At 43.2% G+C, this 12,654-nt stretch overlaps 1 protein-coding gene across 2 annotated transcripts in view; it reads left to right on the top strand.

The window, feature by feature from the left end:
* The first annotated feature begins 3,581 nt into the window (after positions 1-3,581).
* LOC128081084 (ubiquinol-cytochrome-c reductase complex assembly factor 1) overlaps positions 3,582-12,654 on the top strand; it is a 51,542-nt gene continuing 42,469 nt past the window's right edge. Inside the window, exons 1-4 of one of the 2 annotated variants that reach the window (XM_052684006.1) lie at positions 3,582-3,722; positions 6,494-6,598; positions 8,034-8,138; positions 12,336-12,443. In XM_052684006.1, the coding sequence (XP_052539966.1) occupies positions 3,699-3,722; positions 6,494-6,598; positions 8,034-8,138; positions 12,336-12,443 (342 nt within the window). In that variant the 5' untranslated portion in view covers positions 3,582-3,698. Of the gene's footprint in view, positions 3,723-3,909; positions 4,063-6,493; positions 6,599-8,033; positions 8,139-12,335; positions 12,444-12,654 lie in introns of those variants that run through there. The other variant, XM_052684005.1, reaches the window with a different exon arrangement.

The raw sequence follows: 12,654 nt of genomic DNA, 5'->3' as shown, positions 1-12,654 counted from the left end.
GCATTTTATATGATTAATTAGCAGTTCACTGAGTCAGCAAGTCAGTTTCTGTTCTGACAAATATTTAAAAAATATAACAGATGTCTGAGACTCCCAGTTGATGATAGTCAAATATTTCTCCCTCGCAACTCTTCTTTTCTTACATATGCTGCAAATGGACTACATGCCATTAAACAGGGCTGTGGTCCTGACAACTAAGTCAGTAGAAGGTGACCTGAGAGTGGATCTGTACAGCAGCAAGATTAATCATAGAATCATAGGATCGTAGAATCATGGAATCACCAAGGTTGGAAAGACCTCCAAGATCATCCAGTCCAACCACCCACCTACCATCAGTATTTCCCCACTAACCCACGTCTCTCAGAACAACATCTAAACATTTCTTGAAATTCATACAGCGGCTTACAGGGGCTAAGCTAAATTGAAATGGTCAAGAAAGAATGTCAGGCACAACTTGGATCTGTGAGTTGTTTCAAAGCGCTTAGTTTCAGTATAGCACCTTAGCACTGAAGAAGTTTCTGTATGCTTGTAACTAAGCTCCCTCCTGCTTCTGGGCTGTGAAATCACGGGGCCTTGTTGGTATATTGGATCCTTATTCCGTCTTCACTACCTTGATAACAGGTGGATGCAGACTTTTTCCTCCCTGAGTTTTCCAAGTCTGAACAAGCTTCAATCTTGCCCTTTGTGTGTTGATGCTTGCTGGTCTGAGGCTTTAATGAATAGGCTAGAATTATATCCTCTTTCCTCTCCTGCACAATAGCCAACTTGTCAAAATGAAGCCTTGGGCTAACTCAACAACATTGAGCTAGATGTCATGTGCTCTAGAAAATTTTATGCTTCTGCAGAACAAAAGTTGATCCCAAACTGAACACAAAGCAGCCCACAACACAGTGTTTTCTCTGCACAGCTTCAGGAAATGTTTTAATTGTTCTCTACATCTGGGCTATAATGATCCCATGAGGGTCTGAGATGGCTTCCTGCCTGGATTCTGCTGTAAAATACCAGTGCAAGACCTCATCAAGAGTGGTTCAAGCATCCCAGCCTCTCAAAATGGCCTCTTGGGGAAAGGGAGTTTTCCCCTTTATTACTTGAAGGAAAGGAATCACTATCACTACCTTAGCAGAAGGACTGACAGCAGCAGCAGTTGGGATGGAGGTTTCACGTGGTTTGACAACACAGCTAAGCTGACAGAACAGCCAGTCTGCTCTCCCCACCCTGTCCCCAGCCATGCATTCCTGGCATTTCTCCGATCCTAAGAAGGGCTGGTTCAGGTAGATACGTTCAGAGAAAATGAATCCTATTAAAAACACCAAAAAAGACAATTTTCAATGGTCTTGCTTCTTCAACCAGCTCACTGGCTCTGCATTCTTTTCATGAGAGCCAGTTGCTAGTACAGCCAGAAGAACCTTCCAGCTATTTTAAACTCTTTAGCTGCATTAAACACTGGCACCATTGAACCAGACTTGCAGGAACAAAGAGAGGCCTCTTCCAGCTCTACCCTGACACATGTAGATAATCACTGCACCCATCTGAATGCATACAACATGTTGGACTGCACAGCACATCCCCAAGCATTAGAGTAAAGGAGCAACCATTCCTGCTGTCACCAGGCTTCTGTCACCACCAGTGACAAAGAGCAGACTTGAGGGCAGGTGTGGAGAGTCAACTCCTTTTTTCTTGCTTTCTGCAGCCTGCTTCTCTGCCTTTAGCACACAGCAGTCCATGCCCCTTATTGGTCACACTTTGAAAATAACCAATATCAGCTGTTTGGAAGATTCTGCAATTTTTCACTCTCCTTTTTAGGAGAGTTCCTTTTTTTCTCCCCTAAACTCAATCTTCTTTCCAATTCACTATAACCCAGTTGCCAACACACTTGTTGCCATTGTTAATGTCCTTGGATGAACAAATACCAGCACCTAGATGGAAACTTCACTGCTCTGCTGGTGGGACTTCTTGGTGCTGTTTGAAAATGCTCACCCAGAAGCAGCAGCATGCTGAAGAGTCACTATGACAGGTAAGACTCATGCAGTCGTGGAACCACCCACCAAACAGAGATGAATGGTAGGAACTTGGGGATAACAAAAATTACATGAAACATAAAAAGGAGCAGATTGCCAGTGTTCTGAGTGACAAATCCTCCTAGAGTTGACATTGAAATTCAGATCCACCACCAAATGTTCTGTCTTCACCCTTCACCAGACCCTTTGGATTCAGTCCGATATGCTGTTTGGCGTGTGAGATAGAAAAGTTTGGCTAGATTGCCATGAAATCGGAGAATGAAATAACAGCAAAAAAAAGATAGAGGAATCTTAGGTGAGAGCACTAATTTTCTGCTACTGAAACATGTCAAAATTCTCCTGCGCATTATTAGCTGACACTGGAAGAAACATAGGCTGGTATCAGGAACTGGCATACTCAAGTGTATTTCTGACACACAGCTCCTAGCTGAAAGTATCTGCTGTGGTGGACGGATTACTGCACAGCACCGATACTCCTCTGCTGCTGACGTGAAGTCTTTTCACTATACAATTATATGGCAAAGGGATTCTTGAGTTTCATCACTTTCAGGGACTCTAACTCACTCGTGGCAAAAAGGAAGCTTCAGAAATGGGTATGCATTCCACTCCATTGCCTTCTCAGAAAAGAAAAATGGCTGCTATGAATGGTATTCAACATTGCTATGAGTCAAACACGCAGAGGACAGCTAGGCAAACAGAAAGCAGCAGAACTTAGCTCTGACCTTCCTCCCTAGAACTGGCAACAGGCACAAGAGCCAAATGAAATAAGAGTGCATCCCTGAGAGACATCTACAATCTGCCGTGTTGCTCAATATCCAGCACCGCATCAGAACAACTTGTTCAATAAACACGTTGTCAGATAGTTAGACCTGTTTTGACAGCGAGTTGCAGTGAGCCAGAATATGTCAGAGAGCACTGGTTGTGTGCATGGGGATCAGGGGCGCCTGCAGAAAGGAATCCCAAGCAGGTGTCTCCATTGGCCCTGTGAGAGCTGACATTTAGGAACATATGAAAGAATTCTAAAGACTACTGTGGAGTTTCAGGGCCATTAAAACAGCTTCTACTGCCCTCTGGAGAAGCTGCCGTCCCCATAAATACGTGGGGAAAGAAGGGAGGAGAATATTATGGCTCCCTGAGCCCTTCAAGCCAGCAAGCAGCACGCTGAGAAGCGCAGCCTCCATCCTCCCCAGCTGCTGTCACACATCTGCAGCAGCCTCCACGCATCAGCACGCGCACATTTGTGAGGTGACGTGGATGCGATCCAGAGCAAGCCGTGTAACCTGGCAGAAGCAGCAGCCCGGCTCTGCAGCCCCACGACAGCCGGTGGCAGCTGGAGGGCAGCGCCCTGAGGCGGGCGGGGCAGCGCGGCACCTCCAGCGCTGCAGGCTGCCATCTCTACAGAGACGGGCAGAGAAAACCGCTGCTGCCCTACCCATGCAGACGAGATAAAGCGCAACCGCCATCACTCCCACGAGCGGGGCTTTGCAGCAGAGAAGCCTCGCCAGCAGGTTGGCAGGGCATCACCACATTTATCCGTAAGAACCTGCCCCAAATCAGCCCCGCTTCCACCCCGCTCAACCACGCGGACGCACCCCCGCCCCTCTCCGTGCGGCACTGCGCCTGCGCGGCCTGCGGAGCGGAAGGGGCGGGGCCGCTCTACCGGAAATGGTGTGAGGAGGCATGGCGGCGCTGGCGCGGGCCGCGGTGAGTGGCATTGGCGGGTGGTGCCGCCGAGGGAACGTGCGGTGCTTCATGGCCCCGCCTGCCCGGCTCCGTCCCTCTGGCTCCGGCGGTTCGCCCGCCGCTCTGTGAGCGACCAGTTCTCGTCCTGAGCTTACCGGCGTGCCTCGTTGTGAGCCGTGCGCACGGCGCTCTGCACCGCGCTGCTGGGGCGCTCCCACTTTTGATGCACGGGGCCGGCTCCGATCCTTCCTTCAGAGCGTGTGATCCAGCAGGAGCCTGGGCAGACCTGCGCGTTCCGGCTGGGGCTTTGCCCTTGAGGCCTTCTTTCTGTGCCCCTGGGGCTTTGCTGGGCGGTGTGGATGTGCGTTCTTGCGGGCTCTCAGTTGGAGGTGTTGGGGTGGGAGGAGACGTTATCAAGTTGCAGAGTTTGCGTCGAGTGGCAAGAAATTGGATTCCCTTGAGGATGGATTCCCTCGAGGATGGATTCCCTCTGACTCCCCTCCCTTGTTTTTTCTCATGCATTTGTGTGCTTTTCGTCTGTCAGCTTTTAAAGCCCCTGCAGCACGTTGCCAGATGTCAGCACAGAGTTTACAAAAGGGCGCTTGGAGGCTGCAGCTGATTTGTGCCACAGCACAAACACAGGGGTGGCTGATGCTGTCAGATGGAGACAGGCTGGTGGCAGAAATGCAAGGCCTGTAGTCACAGAGCAGTGCCCACTTCTGAAAGTAATCCACCTCGTTTCTGGAATTGATGCCTCGGGTGTGGTATCACAGTGGTGAACCTCTCAGCCCTTCAGCTGAAAACAGCTGAGAGCAAATCTGCCTGAGAGCGACTGGAATGCAGTGAGCTGAGCTCCTCTTTCCTGCTTCAGTGGCTGTGCTCTGTCCTCGCCTGTGGCACTGTGCTACTGCATACCTCTGCATGCCCCAGCATTTTCCTTGGCCCCTGTGCTCTAATGCCAAAGCAGCAGAGCTGGGGCAGTTATGAAGTTAGTTTCCTGCTGTTTTAATGAGCTGAAGAGGCAATTGCTAGAAAAAAGCGAGAGGGAAGCCAGGCGGGAGCGGAGTAGTGAGTCACTGAGATCTTCCTTGGATCTGTGCCCCAGGGAGCCAGTTTCAATGTAAAGCTGCATGCAAAAGGTGCAGGTTTGTCTCCTGTGCTTCCTATCCCCATGCAGTGTTCCTCTCTCATCTGCTTCTGGTATTCATATTGCAGAGGAAGCTGCTTGAGCTTTTTATCCCAGCCGGAAGAAATTCTCTTTGGACAAGATGTCTGCCATTTTGGGGTCTGAAGCACCTTGCTTTGTAATTAGAGAAACTCAGGAGCTGTCATAAGTGGTGAGAGTACACAGATACAGATAGGAGGCAGGGGATTTCTAGCAGAAAGCAACATAGTTCTGCTCACGTTATGTGATATTGTATGATTGCTGATACATGATGTTCCATGCTGTCATCTTTTGCAGTAGGATTTAATAGTTGCCTAATCAAAGGAAGGCAAATCTTCAGCCTTTAAACATCTCTTCTTTATACTGAAAACAAGAAGGGGCAGTTTTGTTTTCTTCTAATCTTCAGGCTTTCTCAGGCATTTGTTGTATGATACAATCCTGGGTATTTTCTGAACGTTTCAGTCAATAGTTCTGTTGTGGTGAAACCATCCTTTATCTAAGAAGAGATACTAAAGGGTAGTTTGTCTGCTAACTATGGCTTTCCTAAAAGTTGCCAGGAAAGGTTTAGAAGGCCATAGGTATTTTCTTTCACCTGGATCTTGATAGGACAGCTGGCTGCAGGCTACCATGGAGTAACTCCTTTTGATTTAGACTGGGCATAGACCAGCCATATTGTAAAGAAGGAGCAGCATTTGTGGTTTAAATGGGAGTTGATGTTCTACAGATAGTGATAATGGCTTAGGGAAGATACCTTAACACACTGTTTTCCCTTATTTCCTTGTGTTTTTAATGGTGAATATCCCAATTTGTCTGTCCTGTCCTCTGGACAGATCTGCTATAGTTACACTTCCACTGGCACCATATGGTGGTTTGGCCATATCTGCCCTCATCCCAGTGCCTCTATTTGTGCACATTGGTAAAATTTCCCTGGAGTTTTCTTTTCTGAAAGCTGAATAGTCGTAGCTCTTGCAGCCTATCCTCACATGTTGGGTGCCTCAAACCCATAATCATCTTTGTCTCTGTTAAAAAAATAAAGCTATTTTTATAAGAAAGAAAAAAAAAAAAAAGCTTTTCCTCTCTAATAATATATCCACTGTTTCCAATACTGATGTAGATCATGTATGAAGGAGACAAGTATTATACTAGCTTGAGTATAGCAAGCAAATGAAAGATGCAAAGATAACCCTCTTGCCTCTAATTCCTATTGAAGGAATTTCTTATTGTTGAAATTGACTGGGATGATTTGTGTTTTGGAGTACTAAAGCACAGTGCCTGAGTATGATGAAGATGCATAGAATCTGAGTGTTTGAGTGCTTTTTAGAGATCCTTCAGTCAATGGAATACGTGTCTGAATTTATTCTGCAGGTGTAAATGTCATGCTGTGTTTCATGGTTTGGACAGCCCACTGCTTCCTCTGATTGATCTGCTTCTGCCAGCATTCTCAGGTGGCATGACTTTATTGGAGGGGAAGGGATTTTTTTTATAGTCAGAATTTATGCTTCTGTCAAATGCAAGTTTGGAATTTAATCTGAGGCTTTTGTTTAAACGACTAAAACCTGTGAAAACAGGAGGGCAGTTAAACTCTTCTTGAGTATTAGAACCTTCTTTTTCATTGCTCATCTTCCAGAGCTGCCAGGCTGAAGTAACTCAATGGATAGCAGCTTGCAGTGGCTTATTACAGACAGCCATGGTCCAAGGCCAGTGTAGGAGGATGCTTCATGGTATTTTCCAGGTAAGGTATCACTCTACATTAACTATGTAACAACTGGGATGTGTTTAAATCTGTAATAGTTTCTATCAGGCTTCCAGAAATGCTGTCCTTGCTTCGCTGTTGGTATATTGCTGAAACATCAAGGCAGCTTAAAAGGTTTTTGCTGCTGCAAGAGTGAGCTCCCCTACCCTCACTGTGTACCCTACACAGTTGTCATCATTCTAACAATGTAGTCTTGTAGTGGGAAAGAATATGAAGCTGTTTTGAGTAGATGACACACCAAAATTGAAATGTAGATGTTGTTTTTCCAAAGCAAATGTTACAAGTTTGTCACATTTGCAGTTAATTGCCAGCACTTTATTGTATTTAATATATATGCCACAATAGCCTTAGGCTTTCTGGTATTGATAGTATGTTTGCCTTGCGCAGTGCAACATAGAGTAATATTGTTTCAGTATAAAAGCACTGCTTTGCCTTTTTGCTCACAGTTTTCAAATAGCGTTCATTGCCTCAGGTTGTGTCTATCCACAGTAAGCTGACCATAAGATTGCTTAATAGTTGGAGGTTAAGAACCTATATATGAGAATGCAATTCAAAATGCAAATGCAGAAAGATGCAGCCTATCTGAACAGGATCAAGGTATGTCTGAGTGCTTTCTTCTTGCAAGCAATAAAGCCAGAGATTAAGCCTCCCCTTCTCCTGTATGTTACATCTGGACGAGTATTGTTGGAAGTAGTGAAGGAAATGAGTAGTTTTCAAGTTGACTGTTAAAATTAAAGTTAACTCTGAGCCACCAATTTGGGTTTAGTAGGCATCTGGGAATGACTACGCTGAACAAGACAGCGTATTTACTTTGTCTGAATTTATTCTTGAGCAGTTGACCACTGATCTGGGAAAATACTGTAGATGTGTGTCCCACTTCTTATGTGGAGATGCTGCTTGCTTTTACATGTTGTTCTTTATGGTATAGAAGCTTTGTAGCACAAATCATGTGCCATGTGGATGTTAAAGTGATCGCCGTTACTGTGCAGCTTGTTTTACTCTGGCCTTGGCCACAAAGGCAATTGAATGGACCATAGAGCTACAGCTGAAAATAGCGTGGTCTATTTTCGTGCCAGGCCAGGAAGAAGAATTATTCTTTACTGAAAGATTAAAGAAATGTAATTGTGAGGAAATGAAAGCAAATAACTTCTCGTTCTTGAGTTCTGCCAGGCCGTTCCATCAGTACATCTTCAGAACATTTAAAAACATGTAGAGAGAAGCATTAGGCATGGGCAACCATCTTGTTTGTAACTGTCAGTAATAGAGTTGTGCTTTTTGTTGCATAAGGTTTTTCAGAATTGTACCCAATCAGCTTGGAAACAAAGTAAGGATCATTGTTGTAAAGTGAAGTATTCACTTGTCAGCGATCTCTTCAATTTTTCCTTTTTTTCCTTTGTTCTGTCCTTTTTACTAGAGATGCAAGACCGGCCAGTTCCAGCTGCCTAAAGCCTGTGGTGGATTGATTGAAGCCAATAGAGCCAAAATGCATCCGAATAGATTGATTTACAGTACAAATAAGGTTAGAAGAGTTTGATGTTTTTGTTATTGGAGGGCACTTTATGCTAAGAATTAGTCAGATAGAGGTAACAAAATGCTTTGAAAGCACGTATCTGATCAGTCTATGTCAAATGGTTTAGAGTAGCATTCATAATGGGTCCAATAATTTGAGAAATGTTCTGTTGCTTTCCAGAAAATGAAGTGCTAGTGTAGGAAAGTCAAATCACAGCTGCATTATTTGTGGTGAAGCTTCTTATAATAAGCCCAGTAAGGAAAGAAGGTGGGTTAAGGAGAATAGTTACTGGTGGCAGGGTGGCAGATGCTCCCTTCTCACCTTCAAAGAAGGAAATGCAGAAGTTGCCCATACATACTGGCAGTAAATAAGATGAGTCCTGATTCCTTATCTTGGAGATAACCAAGATCTCCAACCTTATCTTGGAGATAAAAGTTTGACCATCTGCTAAACTGGAAGTTGTCACGTTGCATATTAATAAAGACTAATTATTGTTATACTTGGTATTGTTATCTGTATTATTTTGTTAATTTGTGATGTCTGCATCTCTTACATTTATTTCCTTCAGCTTAGTCTAGGAGTCTTCTGGAGCATGAATCACCTCCAGAACTTAATCAAAGGGAATCAGCATCTATCAATTAGTGAATGTCCTGATCCTATTCTTGCTATTTCATTGTGAAGGGAATGGCAAAAAGGAACGTTCACAAAAGAAAAGGGAGGGCAGGAAAAGGGCAGTAAGGGATTTTTGGGTAAAACTTGCATAAAAATCTCATTTTGCTGTCTGTCTGATTATGTCTTTTGCTGGTGTGTTAGAAATGTTTGGAATTTGAATTGCTTATTTTGACATGGGCAGTTAAAATGAACAAGGGGAGGTGTGAAATGAAGAACTACTGGCTGCTCTTTGCACCTAGTCCTTTTTTCAACTAGTTTTCACCTTTTTCTTCTTTTTAGCCAGTTTCTCAGTTTCTTGAGCTGGTGAAGCAAACCAAATGTGTGGTGTTTTTTTTTGTTTTGTTTTGTTTTTTTCTCAAAGACTGAAACAAAGTGGCTTGCACCACTTACACCAGGAATTGAGCTAAGAATAGAATCCAGGCCCTCAAAGCTGGGGCATGGCCTAATCACCGTGCCAGCCTGGGACACCTTTCACATTTGCAGAAATACCATTTGGAGGGCAGATCTGGGAGAGCAGAGTAAGATGACAGATCTCACAAGGACCATGAAGATCTTCAGGTTGGGAGTGAGGGCCCTTGGTTTTGATGTATTTCTCATTTATCCTTTTCCAGTGCAGAAGTAGAGAGAGGTGTAAGGGAGCTTCCTTAAGGTTAAAATAGCCTTGATGTAAGAATCTGTGCAGAGAGGAGGTGTCTTACTACAGGGTAGGTAAGGTAGATAAGTTTTTGGACTGCAACCTTGTTGTTTTGAATAGAAAAATACTTGTCTTTGAAATGTGAACTCGATGAGCTACTCCTAGTGGAAAAGTGGTTTAGATTTAAAGGCAAGCTCCAATTGTTTTTTTTTTTAATATATATTTTTTGACAAAGTGAAGAGGAATTTTATTTTGAACTCTCAGTTTTTGTGTGTTGAGCAGGAAAGATGGGCTTGTGTGCCTTGCAGTGTTTTTGGTGAGCTTGTTTAAATTTAAAAAAGAAGATTTCAAAAATGTTTTCTGTTTGGCTTTATACACACTTAAATGACTGTTTAATTGCATTTAGCTACAGTTTAGCATTGTCAGGATGAACTGTACATGTCTGTCCATACACTGAACAAAGAATTCACTGCTTAAAGCCCTGCTGCATTTCCTGAGCTAGTTGAGTCAGACTTCTGAATGAAGTAAGAGTCGTGGCAGTTTGTAGCAGAAGGCTGTTCTCAGCTTTTTTATGCTTTTTGGTGATGGGCTAACAACAGTTGAATCAAGAAAGTGTTGGCTTTTAACTTAATTTCCTCTGCATAATGAAAAGTCTGTAGCAAAGGAAGCTTCATAATGAATTTGTAGACAAGAGACACGTTGTAAAATTGGTGTGCCTGGGTTCACTAGGGATTTAGTATCACATTAATTGATGTGGAAGTTAATTTAGTGAGCTTCGTGTGACAGTGGTCATTGGGACCAAAGTTTCCCATTGAATGTATCCTGTTGTTGCCTGCCTGTCTTATGAAGAGATTCTATGGCATAAGATTAAGGGGTCATTTTTAGTGTACAGAAGAATAATGCATGGGATAATCTTGAAAAGCCAAGTAGTAAAATGGGATTAAATCTTTATTTACCTATTCATAAACTCATTGGGTCCTATCACATGTGGCAGAGGTTTGGAAAGCACCTGTAGGTGTGGCTGTTAGCAGTGGGTTGGTGAGCAGGTTGAACAGCCAGCATTCAAAGCAAAAGGGTCCTGGTAGCGGGGCGCTGTCTCACTGATCGCTGATCAAATGGCACTGAGCACATTGCTTCATACTGAGCTGGGCACGGTGGAGGTCCAGACACGGGCTGTACATGACACCTGTGGGCTGTACGTGAGTACAGACCGTTTTATCTCACGTGCCCTCTGTATGCCATGAGATCGATTCTGTCTCAAACTACAATTTTTATCACCTTTGCAGTCTTTTTTTTTTTTTTTTTGTGGAAGTATACCAGCTTGAGCTGAATATGTGTCAGTATTTCAATGCTTATTTGTCACTTACGTTGTTTCAAAAATTATTTGCACTAAGGACGCTATAGAGAATGTACAAATGAGAAATCTGGAAAGCCTGCTGTATGTGGCTTTCCTGAATTAAGGACTGTTAAATGGTGGGCATATACATAATACTAGTCTACAAAATTTGTAGAATAGATTGAGAAAGGGAATAGGTAATGGCAATCTGTATCTTCTTATAGATAAGTTGGGAGCTTTCAATGAACTTGCAAGATCTGAGGCACAAGGGAATTGATTTTACACAACAAAGCAGTGAAATTCATGTAGAAGCGTGCCATGGAGGTTAAATATTCAAAAACTGTTTGGGGTGCTGAAATTGTAGCTTCCAAAAACAAAGGAGTGCATGCATTTCTAGTAGAGGGACAAATCTTTAAAGCTGGGCAAGTACACCCTCGGGAGCTGCAGTGTGACTGTATTTCCCTGCTCTTCTAAGTAGCTCTTCCAGCAACTGGTATCTGCAACTGGTCCTTGCTGGAGCTGGGGCACTGGTCTGAGTGTTCTGGCCATGCATGGCAGTTCTTGTGTTCCTGAATTACTTCCCTACTGACGAAATTTTTGGTATTTTCATGTCTTAGGAGGAAGTGCGTTGTGAAATTCCATCAATTCAAAGCAATTTAACTTTCCTGGTCAAGGAACTTTCTCAGATGAAAAAGGTTCACACCTGTATTCCTCAAGTATATGTAGGAGATTCACTTGCAGTAGGTTTTGGTTTGAATGGTGAAAGTTAGTTTATTGCTGACATAATACTTATACCAAATCATTAGAATTAAATATACTTGATTCATTAGAAATTCTTTTCTGGAGTACAGATGGCAACTACATATTGTTGTTCAGTGCTGCAGTGATGTTTCAGGCAGAATACCATGAACTTTTCTTATCAGCCTAGTGCTGTTTGAGATGTATTGGTAAAACCTTTATCTTCGTGTTTGCAGGCACTGCAAGTCATTGAGGACTGAATATTTCCCTGATCTAGATTTTCTGCAAATAAAACTGAAAATATGTAACAGGATTAAGAATCAGGTGGAGCTTTTCAGTTAAAACAGTGGGTTCTTGTAGCTTCATTAATTTTAAGGGCAGTTGATTGGTTTATATCATATATAATTACTGTAGAATACAATATGTCTGTGAGAATGAGAGAAAATGTGGAAGGACCCAGAATTTATCTTATTTATGATTTATTTGCTCTCTTTCTGTGATTTATTTCCTCACTTTATCTACTCAAGTAAAGGGCAGTCACTCCGAAAGAATATGGTAATCCAGAATAGGAGAGCACTGTATTAGAAAGCAGATTTCTGTACAATCAGAGCCTGAGCTTACAGTGGAGTGCTTGAATTTATAAATAGAGGAAAGTAAAGTAAGAAAAACAGGATGCTATTCTGCAGAGAAAGCTTAATTGTGTTTGTGTTGTTGAACAAAGAAAGTAACCAGAAAATCCAACATTCTCTAAGCTTGTAGCCCGCCTCTGATCTGATGTGTCAGGTCTAATTGCTGAGACTGATGTGACAATCCTTCTGTTTTACAGCAACTTTCTGCAAAAGATTCTGTGCAGACATCTGAGGAGAAAGTGGGTCCTTTCACAAGGATGATAGAAGCCATGGGTTTCACAGGTCCACTGAAGTACAGCAGATGGGTAAAGCGTTTATTTGTCATCTTCTTGGTTGTCTGATACTGTTGGCTTTCTTAAGAAAAAAAAAACAAACCAGAAAAACCCATAACCAACTCTCTTTTGGTTGGAAGCAATGCTTACATGGAACAGTTCTAATTATTACCCATAAGAGTTACTGCTTTGTAATGTGGGAGTCTGGTAGTCCAGAGCTGGAACCTGCCCTGGTTGCTGTGTT

The sequence above is a fragment of the Tympanuchus pallidicinctus genome, unplaced genomic scaffold, assembly GCF_026119805.1.
Source record: "Tympanuchus pallidicinctus isolate F22 unplaced genomic scaffold, pur_lepc_1.0 scaffold20, whole genome shotgun sequence".
In the NCBI taxonomy this organism is placed as follows: Eukaryota; Metazoa; Chordata; class Aves; order Galliformes; family Phasianidae; genus Tympanuchus; species Tympanuchus pallidicinctus.
The sequence above is the reverse complement of the archived record's forward strand: the minus strand, read 5'-3'. Positions and strand labels throughout refer to the sequence as shown.